Source organism: Petromyzon marinus, chromosome 42 (genome assembly GCF_048934315.1).
Source record: "Petromyzon marinus isolate PM22_M1 ecotype Great Lakes invasive population chromosome 42, UKy_Petmar_22M1.pri1.0, whole genome shotgun sequence".
Lineage (NCBI taxonomy): Eukaryota > Metazoa > Chordata > Hyperoartia > Petromyzontiformes > Petromyzontidae > Petromyzon > Petromyzon marinus.
The window spans coordinates 1608875-1624998 of NC_133708.1; the positions used below are offsets into that span (position 1 = coordinate 1608875).

Genomic DNA, 16124 nt, shown 5'->3' on the forward strand with positions numbered 1-16124 from the left:
GCAAGTTAGTGGATGTCGTCGTCATCGTCGCTGGACGGGTGATGAGTGTCCCACTGCTTTTCCCCACCCAGCACTGCCGTGGTCCTGCAACCCCAAGAAGGTGGATCTCTACGACGTCCGCCGGCGGCCATGGTAGGGGCCGCTCACCACACCGCTCACCACACCGCTCACTACGCCGCTCACCACGCCGTTCACCACGCCACTCACCTCACCGCTCACCGTGCCGCTCACCGTGCCGCTCACCGCGACTCTCACCAGGCCGCTCACCACGCCGCTAACCACGCCGCTCACCACGCCGCTCATCGCGACTCTCACCATGCCACTCACCGCGACTCTCACCACGCCACTCACCGCGACTCTCACCACGCTGCTCACCGCGCCGCTCACCACGCCGCTCACCACACCGCTCACCACGCCGCTCACCATGCCGCCCAACATGCCGCTCACCACGCCGCTCACCGCGACTCTCACCAGGCCGCTCACCACACCGCTCAACACGCCGCTCACTACGCCGCTCACCACACCCGCTCACCACGCCGCTCACCACGCCGCTCACCACACCGCTCACCACGCCGCTCACCACGCCGCTCACCACACCCGCTCACCACGCCGCTCACCATGCCGCCCAACATGCCGCTCACCACGCCGCTCACCATGCCGCTCACCGCGACTCTCACCATGCCACTCACCGCGCTGCTCACCGTGCAGCTCACCACGCCGCTCACCACGCCACTCACCACGCCACTCACCGTGCAGCTCACCACACCGCTCACCGTGCCGCTCACCACGCCGCTCACCGTGTAGCTCACCGTGGCACTCACGCAAGCTGGTTTCCACGGCAACCCGGTTTGCCTGAACTCAACAATAACAACAACCTGAAGTGAGATAAAGAGGGAGAGGTTAGGAGAGTGTGTGGAGGGGAGTGGAGTGAGATGAGAGGTAGGAGAGAACGTGGAGTGGAGTGAGATGAGAGGGGAGAGGCAGGAGAGTGCGTGGAGGGGAGTGGAGTGAGATGAGAGGGAGAGGTTAGGAGAGTGCGTGGAGGGGAGTGGAGTGAGATGAGAGGGAGAGGTTAGGAGAGTGCGTGGAGGGGAGTGGAGTGAGATGAGAGGGAGAGGTTAGGAGAGTGCGTGGAGGGGAGTGGAGTGAGATGAGAGGGAGAGGTTAGGAGAGTGCGTGGAGGGGAGTGAGATGAGAGGGAGAGGTTAGGAGAGTGCGTGGAGGGGAGTGGAGTGAGATGAGAGGGAGAGGTTAGGAGAGTGCGTGGAGGGGAGTGGAGTGAGATGAGAGGGGGAGGTAGGAGAGTGCGTGGAGGGGAGTGGAGTGAGATGAGAGGGGGAGGTAGGAGAGTGTGTGGAGGGGAGTGGAGTGAGATGAGAGGGAGAGGTAGGAGAGTGTGTGGAGGGGAGTGGAGTGAGATGAGAGGGAGAGGTTAGGAGAGTGAGTGGAGGGGAGTGAGGTGAGAGGGGAGATGAAGGAGAGAGCGTGGAGGGGAGTGGAGTGAGATGAGAGGTTAGGAGAGTGCGTGGAGGGGAGTGGAGTGAGATGAGAGGGAGAGGTTAGGAGAGTGCGTGGAGGGGAGTGAGGTGAGAGGGAGAGGTTAGGAGAGTGTGTGGAGGGGAGTGGAGTGAGATGAGATGGGGAGGTAGGAGAGTGCGTGGAGGGGAGTGGAGTGAGATGAGAGGGAGAGGTAGGAGAGTGCGTGGAGGGGAGTGGAGTGAGATGAGATGGGGAGGTAGGAGAGTGTGTGGAGTGGAGTGGAGTGAGATGAGAGGTAGAGGCAGGTGGAGAGATACGCGGTGTCGTTATTCACCCCTCTGTGCCCCCCCCCCTCCTCCACCCCGCACCCCCCAGGTACATCCAGGGTGCCGCATCTCCCAAGGACATGGTGATTCTGGTGGACGTGTGAGTAGCGCCGGCGACGTGCCAACGTCTCCTGCTGGTTCTCGTGGTTGTGGTTGGTTGTGGTGGTTGTGGTGGTGATCGTTGTGGTGGTTATTGTTGTGAGTTTTAGCCAGGCTGGATTGTGTGAGCAGCTCACAAATCCTTGATCGATCTGGACACTGTCCCATCGGTGAGCTCCTCCGGCGGGCAAAGCTGCCTTGGCTGTGTGCCCAGCCACCGCATGCCCAAGCAGCTTTTATCTGGGCGGATCGAGGGGGCTAAACGGGCGCGGCACGGGCTAGAGAAGAGATGGAGTGATGTGGTACAGGAGGATGTGGAGCTGAGTGGACTTGCCGATGACTGGTACCAGCGGTGTAAAGATCGGCCTCTGTGGAGGAGGCTCGTGAAGGACGCTGCTACTGGGCAGTTGGAGGCAGTCGCCCTCCAGCAACAACGGAGAACAGAGGAGCGACGCTCACAACAACGAGTGGAACGCCGGGTGGATAAAATGAAACAAGTTGGCACAGTAGAGGGCACAGCTGGTGCATCGATCAGTCATCTTAGTCAGTCGACCCATGGCACCTGGGTCTGTTGTTCTGACATACCAGCGAGCCTTCGATACTTCACGTGGCCTCAAAGTGCACCTAGCTTGGCACAATCGCCGTGGTGACGTCACTGCCACTTAGTGTCGAATGGCTGTTGATGTTGGTTGATTCTTGTGGTTGTTTTTGTAATTGTTGTGGCGGTTGTGGTGATTGTTGTTGGTGATTGTGATGACGGTTGTTGTGGTTGTGATTGCTCTGGCCTTTTGGGGGGGTTGTGATTGTTCTGGTTGTGATTGTTGTGGTTGTGATTGTTGTGGTTTTGTTGTGGTTGTTTTGGTTGTGATTGTTGTGGTTCTGATTGTTGCGGTTGAGATTATTGTGGTTTTGTTGTGGTTGTGATTGTTGTTGTGGTTGTTGGTTGTGGTTGTTGTTGGCGGTTGTGATTTTTGTGGTTGTTGTGATTGTTGTGGCTGTTGATGTGGTTGCGATTGTTGTGTTTATTGTGATTGTTCTGATGATATGATTGTCGTGATTGTTGTTGTTGTTGATCGTTGTGGCTGTTGCTATGGTTGTTGATTGTTGTGGCTGTTGCTGTGGTTGCTGATTGCTGTGGCGTCTGTGCCGTCACAGCAGCGGCAGCGTAAGCGGCCTCACGCTGAGCCTCATGAAGAAGTCGGTGACGAACATGCTGGCGACGCTGGCCGATGACGACTACGTCAATGTCGTGTCGGTGAGGCACGCGGGGGGGGGGGGGGGTGGAGGGGGTGAAGAGGGGACAACGATGCGCCATGCGTGTTGCTGTGTGAAGGATGACGTGCGTGACACTGTGCCGTGCATGCCGCGCCACGCGTGCCGCCCGTGTCATGCGTGACGTGCGTGTCACCGTGCCGCCGCGTCATGCGTGACGTGCGTGTCACCGTGCCACCGTGTCATGCGTGACGTGCGTGTCACCGTGCCACCGCGTCATGCGTGACGTGAGTGTCACCGTGCCGCCACGTCATGCGTGACGTGCGTGTCACCGTGCCACCGTGTCATGCGTGACGTGCGTGTCACCGTGCCACCGCGTCATGCGTGACGTGCGTGTCACCGCGCCACGCGTGCCGCCCGTGTCCTTGCGCAGTTCAACAACACGGCGTACCACGTGTCGTGCTTCACGCACCTGGTCCAGGCCAACGTGCGCAACAAGAAGGTGCTGAAGGAGGCCGTGGAGAAGATGACGTCGCGCGGCCTCACCAACTACTCGGCCGGCCTGGAGTTCGCCTTCCAGCAGCTCTTCAACGTGAGGCGCCCCGTCCGTCTGTCTGTCTGCCATGCAATCCCTTAAATTGGTGGTCTAAACAAGGCTGAGAGAGAGAGAGAGAGCGCTGTACAAGCCATGCGGTGGTCACATGAGACACGCACACAAGGCCATGGCAGCTGCAGGAGATGCGGATGATAGCTGATGATGCACAAAGCTAGAATTAAAAACTGTCCAGAAGTAGGGCTGCGACTGTGGTCATCCAGACCAGAGACCGGAGTAGAGCGTGTAACGACGCAATACCCCGATCCACAAATACGAAGAAGGAGACATCACAGCGATGATGATGATGATGATTCACGACTCCGCTCCTGCTACTCCTGATGCTGCGGTTATCCGTTGCTCGACCACCTCAATCTGAAATCGTCCTCGTGTTGCTCTGCATCTACATCAGCTTGGGTATGAGAGAAGCGAGGACCGCAGTATTAACCAGGGCTGCCTCTGGATTCGAACGGCGAAATTTCTGCAACAAACTGGGAACGTGCCACCGCTCAGCTCTTTCAAAAACAAATCTATTGGTTGTTTGCTGTCATTGTTGTTGTCGTTTGTGGCAGCACAACATCTCGCGAGCCAACTGTAACCGCATGATCATGCTGTTCACGGACGGGGGGGAAGATCGTGCCCAGGACATCTTCGAGCTTTATAACTGGCCAAATAAAACGGTGAGCGGCCTCGGTGGTGGAGGTGGCAGAGGTGGTGGAGGTGGTGGAGGTGGTGGAGGTGGTGGAGGTGGTGGAGGTGGAGGAGGTGGTGGAGGTGGCGGAGGTGGTGTAGGTGGTGGAGGTGGTGGAGGTGGTGGAGGTGGTGGAGGTGGTGGAGGTGGAGGAGGTGGTGGAGGTGGCGGAGGTGGTGTAGGTGGTGGAGGTGGTGGAGGTGGCGGAGGTGGCGGAGGTGAAGGAGGTGGAGGAGGTGGTGGAGGTGGTGGAAGTGGTGGAGGTGGAGGAGGTAGTGGAGGTGGTGGAGGTGGTGGAGGTGGCGGAGGTGGCGGAGGTGGCGGAGGTGGCGGAGGTGGTGGAGGTGGCGGCACCACCGGGGGACGCGCATCACCCACCCACAAAGCCACTCAACCACCAACTCACCTACCCATTTGCCCACCCACCCACAAACCCACCAACTCACCCGCCCACCAATCTAAACCCACTCCACACTACAGCCAATCACCCCCCAACACCCCACCCACCCCTGCGCCATCCCACCCACAAACCCACCACCAATCAACACCCCCACCCATCCATCCACACCCACTCCACACACCCACCCACCACCCATTCACCCCCCAACACCCCACCCACCCCCCACCATCCTATCCAACCACCCACCCCCCCGCCCATCCACACCCACCCACCAATCCACCCCCATCACCCCACCCATCCATCTATCCATCTATCCCCCACCCAACCACCCCCCACGATCCCACACATCCACCCGCCCACCCATGACACCAATCCACACACCCATCCACTCCCTGCCGAGTTCGATTCCCGCTCACTGCCCAGCAGCAGTGAACGAATATCTGAATCAGTCCCCGGGCCTCAAATGGGTAGACTCAGTCTTAAATGAGTACCTGGTGCATGTGTGCATAACTAGATTTCAGTATCTAAGTTAAATCTGGGGAGACATCGCCACTGGGGCAACAAAGGCGGCCGGGAGAGGGGTGTTGGCCACCCACCCTTTGGTGCACGGTGCCGGCCTTGATAGGGGCTCGCTAACAGCACTTGCCCCAACAGTCTGTTCAGGCTATACAGGGGAGCTTTGTGTGTGTACGTGGGGAGCGGAGCACAGCGGCAAGCGCACGGCGCTGCGAACCCGGCGACCCGAGTTCGATTCCCGCTCGTGGTTAATACCGTTGACGATTATCTGAGCCGGTTATGGGCCTCCCCTAGGTCGATTCAGCCTCAAATGAGTACCTGGTGCGGTGTGTTTAACATCGCCACTGGAAAGACAAAGGCGGTCGGGCGTGGTGCTGGCGACCGACCCCCTCGTGTGCCGTGGCGACCTTGATAGGTGCTCGCTAACAGCACTTGCCCCGACATCCTGCGTGGGCTACCCGGGGACCTTTGTCTGTGTGTGTGTTCCGCAGGTGCGGGTGTTCACCTTCTCCGTGGGGCAGCACAACTACGACGTCACGCCCATACAGTGGATGGCATGCGCTAACAAAGGCACGGCTTACGACGGTGACGATGATCGTGACGATGATCGTGACGATGAACGTGACGATCGTGACCATGATGGTGGCGGTGACGGTGATGATGATCGTGACGATGATGGTGACGATCGTGATGATGATGGTGACGATGACGATGACGGGGATCGTCATGATGAGGTTAACGATGACGATGAACGTGATTATTATCGTGATGATGATTGTGACGATGTTGGTGATGATGACGGTGAATGTGACTGATCGTCATGACGATCGTGACAATGATGATTGGGACGATGATCGTGACGATGATCGTGATTATGATTGTGACAGTGATCGTGACATCGCCGATTGTGACGACGATCGTGACAACAATGATGGTGACGATGATCGTGGCAACGATGATCGTGGCAACGATGATCGTGGCAATCATCGTGGCAATCGTGTCGATGACGGTATTGACAATCGTTAAGATGATCGTTTCGATGATCGTGACGATGATCGTGACGGTGAACGTGATGTACCTGCAAGGCAGGAATCTCTCGACCGCTGGCTCTGTAGGGGCTGTGAGCACCACTGGTGGCTACGCTGCTGCTGCTGTACTTGCCCCAACAGTCTGGTCAGGCTATACGGGGGAGCTTTGTGTGTATGCCTGGGGAGCGCAGCACAGCGGCTAGCGCACCGCGCTACGAACACGGCGAGTTCGACGCCCGCTCGTGGACGATATCAGCGACGATTATTGCAACCGGTTATGGGCCTCCCCTAGGTCGACTCGGCCACAAACGAGTGCCAGGCACGGTGTGTAAACATCGCCACTGGGAAGACAAAGGCGGCCAGGCGTGGTGATGGCCACCCCGCCCCCTCGTGTGAATCTCGACCGGCGGCTCTGTAGGGGCTGTGAGCACCGCTGGTGGCTACCGCCGCTGCTACCGCCGCTGCTACCGCCACTGCTGCTGCCACTGCTGCTGCCGCTGCTGCCGCCGCTGCTGCTGTAGCTTGAACAGACTGTTGGGGCGAGTGCTGTTAGCGAGCACCTATGCAGGCCGGCACGGCACTCGCGGGGGTGGATTGGCAGCACCACGCCCAGCCTCCTTTGTCTACCCCAGTGGCGATATTTACACACCGCACCAGGTACTCATTTGAGGCTGAGTCGACCTAGGAGAGGCCCAGGACCGTCACCCAGGTCGCCGGGTTTGTCACGCAGCGTAGCGCTAACTGCTTCACTACCGCTCCACATACTGTACACACACGCACACACACAGACACACACGCGCACACACGCACAACAACCGCCATTCGGCACTAAGTGGCGGTGACGTCACCACGACGCTTGTGCCAGGCCATGTGCACCTTGAGGCCACGTCAATTGTTGAACGCCCGCTGGCAGGAGGTCACGGGGCAGACCCAGGTGCCAAGGGTCGACTGACTGAGATGACCGTGCCAACTTGCTATGCTTTAGCCACCCGGCGCTCCGCTCGTTGTTGTGAGCGTTGCTCCTCCGCTCTCCGTTGTTGTTGGAGGGTGACTGCCTCCAACTGCCAAGTAGCATCCTTCACGAGCCTCCTCCACTGAGTCCGATCTTGACACAGCTGATACCAGTCATCAGCAAGTCCACTCAGCTCCACGTCCTCCTGTACCACATCACTCCATCTCTTCTCTAGCCCATGCCGCGCCCGTTTAGCCCCCTCGATCCGGCCGAACAAAAGCTGTTTAGGCATGCGGTGGCTGGGCATGTGGGCTACATGACCCAGCCAACGCAGCCTTTCCTGCCAGAGGAGCTCACTGATGGGACTTTGCCCAGATCTTTCAAGGATTTGTGAGCTCTTCACGCAATCCAGCCTGGTAAATGTTTCTAACCGGTGAAGATGTTCCATTAGGGTGGTCCACGTTTCGCAAGCATAGAGAAGGAAGGGAATGCCTGTGGCCGAGAAGACCTGAAGCTTAGTGCGGAGCGACAGACCAGGTAGCTTCCGCACAGCGTTACGCAACCGATGAAAATATATTGCTGCTCGACTGATTCGGAGTGAGACCTCTGCTGTTAATGGAGCCGGTCATAAGCACACTGCCCAGGTATGAGAAACTCTCCACTCTCTCCACAACTGCCCCATCACCGATTGGGAGTTGTGGGGGCAGAGTGACTGATGGTACAAAATACCCAGGCAGGTGTTTAGTTATGGTGGGGCTGATGGTAAGGCCCAACTCCTCCTCTGAATGTGCAGCAATTACCAAATCATCGGCATACATACTGTGGTTGATCAATAGGGAGCCATCCCTTGACCGCACTCGGGCATCGATCAGCCTCCCATTATATCTGTACCAAATGGAAATTCCCCCGGTACAGCTATTGAAAGCTTCACGAACTACGTGGTCAAAATAGATGTTAAATAATGTGGGAGCCAGAGGACATCCTTGTCACACCCCAAGGTGTACGGGGATTGGCTCTGACTCCCGGCCACGTAGTTTTACCCGGGCCCGCTCACCATCATGAAGGTCCTTAATGATCGTGAGCAGAGGGTCAGGGACTCCGAAAGCACGAAGAACAACCCAGAGCCCAGGCCTACTGATGGTATCATAGGCCTTGACCAGGTCAATGAAGCAGAGATGTAGGTCTTGTTGGAATTCCCTACACCTCTGCTGTAGCAGACGGACAGAAAATATGGCATCTGTGCAGGACCGCCCTTTCCTGAAACCGCATTGGGGCTCTGCAAGCCTCTCCTCAGCGTGCCTGGCAAGGCGATGTTGAATAATCCTTGCCAGGACCTTTCCCGGACCTTTCCCGGCACACTGAGGAGTGAGATGCCCCTGTAGTTGTTACAGTTTGTGCGGTCTACCTTCTTACACATGCACACACACAGACACACACGCACACACACAGACACACACGCACGCACACAGATGCACACGCACGAACACAGACACACACGCACGTACACAGACACACGCACGCACACAGACACACACGCACACACACGCACACACACAGATACACACACGCACACACAGAGACACACACGCACACAGACGCACACACAGACGCACACACAGACACACACATACGCTCGCTCGCGTGGCTCTCACAGTGCCGTGCTTGCGTGCTGAGCTCGGCGCCGTGGTTGGAGTCCAGCTCGCGGCCAGCGACAGTTGCGGATACCGGGGCCTCGCCCTAGGTCGACTCGGCCTCAAGGGAGTGCCCTGCGCGTTGTGTAACCCTCGCCCCTGGGGGAGACAAAGGCGGCCGGGCGCGGTGCCGATTACTCACCCCCTCGTGCGCAGTCGCTGGCTTCGTAGGCGCTGCTGCTGCTCGTGAAACGGCACTGCCCCGGCAGTTGTCATCGCTGTCACCATTGTCGTCGCCATTGTCATCGCCGTCGCCATTGTCATCGCTGTCACCATTGTCGTCGCTGTCACCATTGTCATCGCTGTCACCATTGTCATCGCCATTGTCATCGCTGTCACCATTGTCATCGTTGTCACCATTGTCATCGCCATTGTCATCGCCGTCGCCATTGTCGTCGCCGTCGTCATTGTCATTGCTGTCACCATTGTCATCGCTGTCACCATTGTCGTCGCTGTCACCATTGTCATCGCCATTGTCATCGCCTTCGCCATTGTCGTCGCTGTCACCATTGTCATCGCCATTGTCATCGCCTTCGCCATTGTCGTCGCTGTCACCATTGTCGTCGCTGTCACCATTGTCGTCGCTGTCACCATTGTCATCGCTGTCACCATTGTCATCGCTGTCACCATTGTCATCGCTGTCACCATTGTCATCGCTGTCACCATTGTCATCGCTGTCTCCATTGTCATCGCCGTCACCATTGTCATCGCCGTCGCCATTGTCGTCGCTGTCGTCATTGTCGCCGTCGTTGTCATTGTCGTCATCATCGTTGTCGTCATCATGGATGTCATCGACGCCATCGTTGTCATTATCGTCGCCATCGTCACCGTCGTCGCCGTCATCATCGTCGTCATCGTCGTCGTCAGCATGACGTGGGCGTTGTGTGATCGTGGCGGTTGGCGCAGCCATTTCGCTTTGCCGAGTGGACCCGCGTGTGGCTCTGCGTCCAACCATTCTCGCTGCTTCGATGGAATAACAACTTACAACACGAAGTCATCAACATCCCTCTCACTCTCCCTCTACGCGTTTATCTCTCTCTCTGTATCTCTTTCTTTGTGTCTCTCTCTCTCCTGCCGCTGCTGATGATCTCTCTCTCTCTCTCTCTGTGTCTCTCTCTGTGTGTCTCTCTCTCTCTCAAGGATACTACTTTGAGATTCCGTCCATCGGAGCGATCCGGATTAACACTCAGGTGACTGGGAGCAAGTCCTGCACCGCAGGAGGGGCAGCGTGGGCCGAGTGCAGAATCAGCAGCAGCAGCATCATCATCAGCACTCGTCTCATCTTCATCAGAAGCAGCAGCAGCAGCGTTATCAATAGCATCGATAGCAGTAACATCATCAGCAGCAGAACTATTGTTATAATGATCAATCATCACCATTACTGTCATCATCAAGAGTAGCAGCAGCATCATCAATACTCCTGTCATCATCATCAGCAACAGGAGCATCAGCGGCATTTTCATTAGCATCGATAGCAGCAGCATCGGCAGTATCATCATCAGCATCAGAACAATTGGTATAGTCACCTATCATCACTAGCACTGTCATCATCATCAACAGCAGTGACGGCGTCATTATCAGTAGCATATACAGTATAGCAGCAGCATCGTCAGTATCATCAGAATTATTGTTATCATCATCATCAGCAGCAGCATAATTTTCAGCACCACCATCAATCATCAACATCAGCGCTGTCATCATCATCATCAGCATCATCAGCATTGTCAGCAGCATTGTCAGCAGCATTCAGTAGCATTGATAGTCGAGTAACTTCCCCGCGAATACCGTGATGATGATCATGGTCATCATCGTCAGCGGCAGCTTCATCATAAAGCATCATCAGCAGCATTGTCAGCAGCCGCAGACGACGTTTCAGGCAATGACCCTTCTGCACCGCACACTGACGACACGGGACGCGTTGAGTCGTCGTTTGTGCACCGCAGTCAACACAGCAGCACCCCATACCCCTCCTCCCAAAGACAAAGCTCTTCCGTATAGCCTGAGCAGACTGTTGGGCAAGTGCTGTCAGCGAGCACCTATGAAGGCCGGCAGGACACAATAAGGGGTGGTTGGCCAGCACCACGCCCGGCCGCCTTTGTCTCCCCAGTGACGATGTTTACAAATTTGAGACTGGGTCGACCACGGGGAGGCCCAGGACCGGTTCAGATATAATCGTCACTGCCGTTAGTGGCCGCGACCGTGAATTGAACTCGGCTGGCCGGGTTCGTGACGCAGCGTCGCGCTCACCACTAACACCACCGCTCCCCCCCCCACACCCAACCTGCACCCCCCACACACCCATCTCTGTTTAGATGCAAAGTCACGGCCGTGGGGGAGAGAATCCCAATTACCTAAGGAGTCCAAGGGCAGCGGTGGCTGGGCATCAGCTGTGCTGCCCTAATTTGACACTGACACACGGGGCGAGGCAGCGGTGGGTGGTAGGCAGACATCCCCACCCCCCACCCCCACGGGGAGACAGACACCCCGACACCCCGAGTCTCCCCCCCCCGTCACCACCCACCCTGCGGCGACGGTGCCACCACGCGCCCCGCCCCGGGCTGTCCGCTGTCTCCGTTGCTCAGCAGCGCAGCTCCTCGACTGCTTGCTCTGAGCTAGCCGTGCCAATCTGGCGTGTTGGTGTCGAACTTAGCCCCCCCACAGCGTACAGGGAGGGGTGTAGGGGACCATCGCCTATGAAGATCTGGGGCAGTTAATCAGCATTGGCTCTGCAGCTGATGAGACACTCAATGTCGAAACCGGCCCTTGCCCATTAGCGTCTGGCAGTTCATCAGCATTGGTTCAAGCGAAACTGACTCTGCTGCTGATGAGTCACTTGCGTGTCGAACCCTGCTCCAGAGTTGAGTCAACGCTGCTGGAAACTGCCGCGCTCCCAGAAGCCCGCGCGGCTGATGGGCTGTGTAGGCGGCGCGTGTGTCTGTGACGTGCCGAGAGAGAGAGTGGGGGGGGGGCGGAGTTATTGTCCACGTGCCCATTGTAGCCCGGGCACGCTGCGAGTTCAGCGCCTTCACCCACTCAGCCCGATGTTTCTGACTCTCCCAGGCTGGATTTTAGCCAAGTTAAGTGCGAAACCCAAAATTAATGTTTTTTTTTCTCTTTGTCGTTCTGCCGACATCAGCATTGGGGAGACAAAGGCGGCCGGGCGTAGCAGTGGCCACCCACCCCCCCCCCCGTGTGCCTTGCCAGTCTTCATAGGTGCTACTCGCTCACAGCACTTGCCCCTACAGTCTGTTAAGGCTACGTGGGGGATCTTTGCCTTGACCCCATGACCCACGTGCCCCTCAGGAGTACCTGGACGTGCTGGGTCGCCCGATGGTGCTGGCTGGGCCCCGGGGCAAGCAGGTGCAGTGGACCAACGTCTACCTAGACGCTCTGGTAAGCACCCCGCACACACAAACACACAGACAAAGGTCCCCCGTGTAGCCGACACAGGCCGATGGTGCAAGTGCTGTTCGCGAACACGTAATTATACGAATTCCTCCGTGAAGAGGCTTGAATGCTGCAGTAGTGGCGCGAATACTAACTGGAGTCACGAATGGGAGGGGGTGGATGAGAGAGAGTGAGTTTTGATGAGTGTGGGGGATGACTGGAGCGAATGGGTGAGTGAGCGAGCGACTGAGTGAGCTCACGGCCTAGTGAGCTTGGTGAGTGGATAAGTGACACCGAGACTGAGTGAGCGGGTGAGCGACTAAGTGAGCTCACGGCCCAGTGAGCTTGGTGAGTGGATAAGTGACACCGAGACTGAGTGAAAGGGTGAGCGGGTGAGCGAGTGAGCGGGTGAGCGAGTGAACTGAGTGAGTGGGTGAGTGAGTGAGCGACTGAGTGAGCTCACGGCCTAGTGAGCTTGGTGAGTGGATGAGTGACACCGAGACTGAGTGAGAGGGTGAGCGAGTGAGCGGGTGAGCGATTGAACTGAGTGGGTGGGTGAGTGAGTGAGCTCACGGCCTAGTGAGCTTGGTGAGTGGATGAGTGACACCGAGGCTGAGTGAGCGGGTGAGCGACTGAGTGAGCTCACGGCCTAGTGAACTTGGTGAGTAGATAAGTGACACCGAGACTGAGTGAGAGGGTGAGCGACTGACCGGGTGAGCGAGTGAGCTGAGTGAGTGGTTGAGTCGGTGAGTGATTGAGTGAGCTCACGGCCTAGTGAGCTTGGTGAGTGGATGGGTGACACCGAGACTGAGAGAGTGGGTGAGCGAGTGAGTGACTGAGTGAGCTCACGGCCTAGTGAACTTGGTGAGTGGATAAGTGACACTGAGACTGAGTGAGTGGGTGAGTGAGTGGGTGAGCGAGTGGGTGATCGAGTGAGCGACTGAGTGAGCTCACGGCCTAGTGAGCTTCGTGAGTGGATGAGTGACACCGAGACTGAGTGAGTGGGTGATCGATTGAGCGACTGAGTGAGCTCACGGCCTAGTGAGCTTGGTGAGTGGATGAGTGACACCGAGACTGAGTGAGTGGGTGAGCGGGTGAGTGACTGAGTGAGCTCACGGCCTAGTGAACTTGGTGAGTAGATAAGTGACACCGAGACTGAGTGAGAGGGTGAGCGACTGAGCGGGTGAGCGAGTGAGCTGAGCGAGTGGGTGAGCGAGTGAGCGACTGAGTGAGATCACGGCCTAGTGAGCTTGGTGAGTGGATGAGTGACACCGAGACTGAGTCAGTGGGTGATCGAGTGAGCGACTGAGTGAGCTCACGGCCTAGTGAGCTTGGTGAGTGGATGAGTGACACCGAGACTGAGTGAGTGGGTGATCGAGTGAGCGACTGAGTGAGCTCACGGCCTAGTGAGCTTGGTGAGTGGATGAGTGACACCGAGACTGAGTGAGTGGGTGAGCGAGTGAGCGACTGAGTGAGCTCACGGCCTAGTGAGCTTGGTGAGTGGATGAGTGACACCGGTCGTCATCTGTAAAGCAGCAGCAGCTGTGTCAGCGCCTTCCGTGGTGACGCTAGGCCGTGCACTATCCGAGCGACCAGCGGATGCGATTTGACAACGGCAGCAGCTGTCATCATCACCCACCAACCCCCCCCCCCCCCGCCGGACTCAATAGACGGCTCTCTTAACGCAATGAAATAAGGCGGCGGAAGAGGATGGGGGGGGGGGGATTGGGAGGGGGGGAGAGGATTGGGGGGGGGGAGAGGATTGGAGGGGGGGAGAGGATTGGAGGGGTAAGAGGTGGGGGTGAAGAAGAGGTGGGGGTGAAGAAGAGGTGGGGGTGAAGAAGAGGTGGGGGTGGAGAAGAGGTGGGGGTGAAGAAGAGGTGGGGGGGAAGAAGAGGTGGGGGGAAGAAGAGGTGGGGGGGGGGGGAGAAGAGGAGGGGGGTGAAGAAGAGGTGGGGGGGGGTATAAGTGGGAACATGCTTTGCTGTTTCAGGCCACTGTGAGTGGGGGAGTCTTCTCAAGGCTGTCTCCATCAATAATGGTGGGGGGGGGGGGGGCGGTCTAGACTACTCCACACACACACCGCCCCATCACACACACACACACACCGTCCCATCACACACACACACCAACCCATCACACACACACACCGCCCCATCACACACACACACACACCGCCCCATCACACACACACACACACTGCCCCATCACACACACACACACACCAACCCATCACACACACACACACACCGCCCCATCACACACACACACTGCCCTATCACACACACACACACACTGCCCCATCACACACACACACACCGCCCCATCACACACACACACACCGCCCCATCACACACACACACACTGCCCCATCACACACACACACACACCGCCCCATCACACACACACACACACCGCCCCATCACACACACACACCGCCCCATCACACACACACACACTGCCCCATCACAGAGTGGGGGGGGGGGGGTGAGTGGGGGCGGGTAGGGTGGGGGGGTAGGGTGGGGGGGTAGAGTTGGGGGGGATAGATTTAGGAGGTAGAATTGCGGGGGGTAGAGTGGGGGGGGTAGAGTGGGGAGGGTAGAGTGGGGGGGAGGTAAAGTGGGGGGGGGGTAGAGTGGGGGGGGGGTAGATTCGGGGGTGGGGGTAGAGTGGGGACTCGTGGGGGGTAGTGGGGGTGTCTCATTGAGTTGTCCTGTTTGGGTGTTTCAATGCGGAGGATGGGCCCCGTGTGAGTGAGACGTGAAGCTGCCCGGTCACCTTGAGGGATGTGTGTGTGTGTGTAAGCGTGTGTTGTGTGCAGGTGTCTGTATGTAGGGAGCGGTGGTGTAGCGGTTAGCGCTACGCTGCGCTTCGAACCCGGCGACCCGAGTTCGATTCCGGTCCTGTACCTCCCCTAGGTCGACTCACCCTCTAATGAGTCCCTGGTGCGGTGTTTAAACATCGCCTCTAGAGAGACAAAGGCGTTCGGGCGTGGTGCTGGCCACCCACCCCCTCGTGTGCCGTTCCGGCCTTCATAGGTGCTTGCTTAACAGCACTTGCCCCAACTGTTAAGACTATACGGGGGATATTTGTCTTTGTTTGTGTCGGTGTTGTGTGTCGTGTGTTGTGTATCCTGCGTGTGTGTTGTGTATCGTGTGCTGTGTGTGCTGCGTGTGTGTTCTGTGTCCTGCGTGTGTGTTCTGTGTCCTGCGTGTGTGTGTTGTGTGTGTGTTGTGTGTCCTGCTTGTGTGTGTTGTGTGTGCTGTGTGGGAAGCTGTAAGCCCCAGGCTACTTTGGGCTCGCATTCCCATCAACCAGAGGCGAGGAGTGGTGGTCGTGGTTACTTATGCCCCCACCGAAGACAAACATCCGTGGAGGGACACAGGCAAGGCCGATGAGTCAGATGCCTTCTATGACCTCCTGTTACAGGTGCTGGCTAAAGTGGCCCCTTGGGATAGAGTCATCTTGTTGGATGACTTCAATGCCCGAGTTAGTCATGATGCTGGCACCTGGTCTGTAGTGATTGCAACGGTAGGAGGCTGCTAGATTTATGTGCAGCCCATGGGCTTGCAATTACCAACACGCTGTTCCAGCATCGGCGCATCCACACATCATGGATGCATGCAGGGTCCAAGCAAGAACATCTGCTGGACTACATAGTGATGGAACAGCGGATGCGGGCCAATGTCCTTGACACCAGGACCTACCATGGAGCTGATCTGTCCACTGACCATCGACATGTCATCTGTAA

The 16124-nt window shown here is 57.5% G+C and overlaps 1 protein-coding gene across 4 annotated transcripts in view; it reads left to right on the forward strand.

Annotated features, from left to right (window-relative positions):
• Positions 1-16124, forward strand: part of LOC116951295 (voltage-dependent calcium channel subunit alpha-2/delta-2-like) — a 196563-nt gene that overhangs the window by 114453 nt on the left and 65986 nt on the right. For all 4 annotated transcript variants that reach the window (XM_076073414.1, XM_076073413.1, XM_076073416.1 and 1 more), the window contains 8 exons: positions 72-132; positions 1855-1905; positions 3060-3159; positions 3550-3708; positions 4281-4388; positions 5807-5885; positions 10127-10176; positions 12290-12379. In XM_076073414.1, the coding sequence (XP_075929529.1) occupies positions 72-132; positions 1855-1905; positions 3060-3159; positions 3550-3708; positions 4281-4388; positions 5807-5885; positions 10127-10176; positions 12290-12379 (698 nt within the window). The remainder of the gene's footprint in view (positions 1-71; positions 133-1854; positions 1906-3059; positions 3160-3549; positions 3709-4280; positions 4389-5806; positions 5886-10126; positions 10177-12289; positions 12380-16124) is intronic.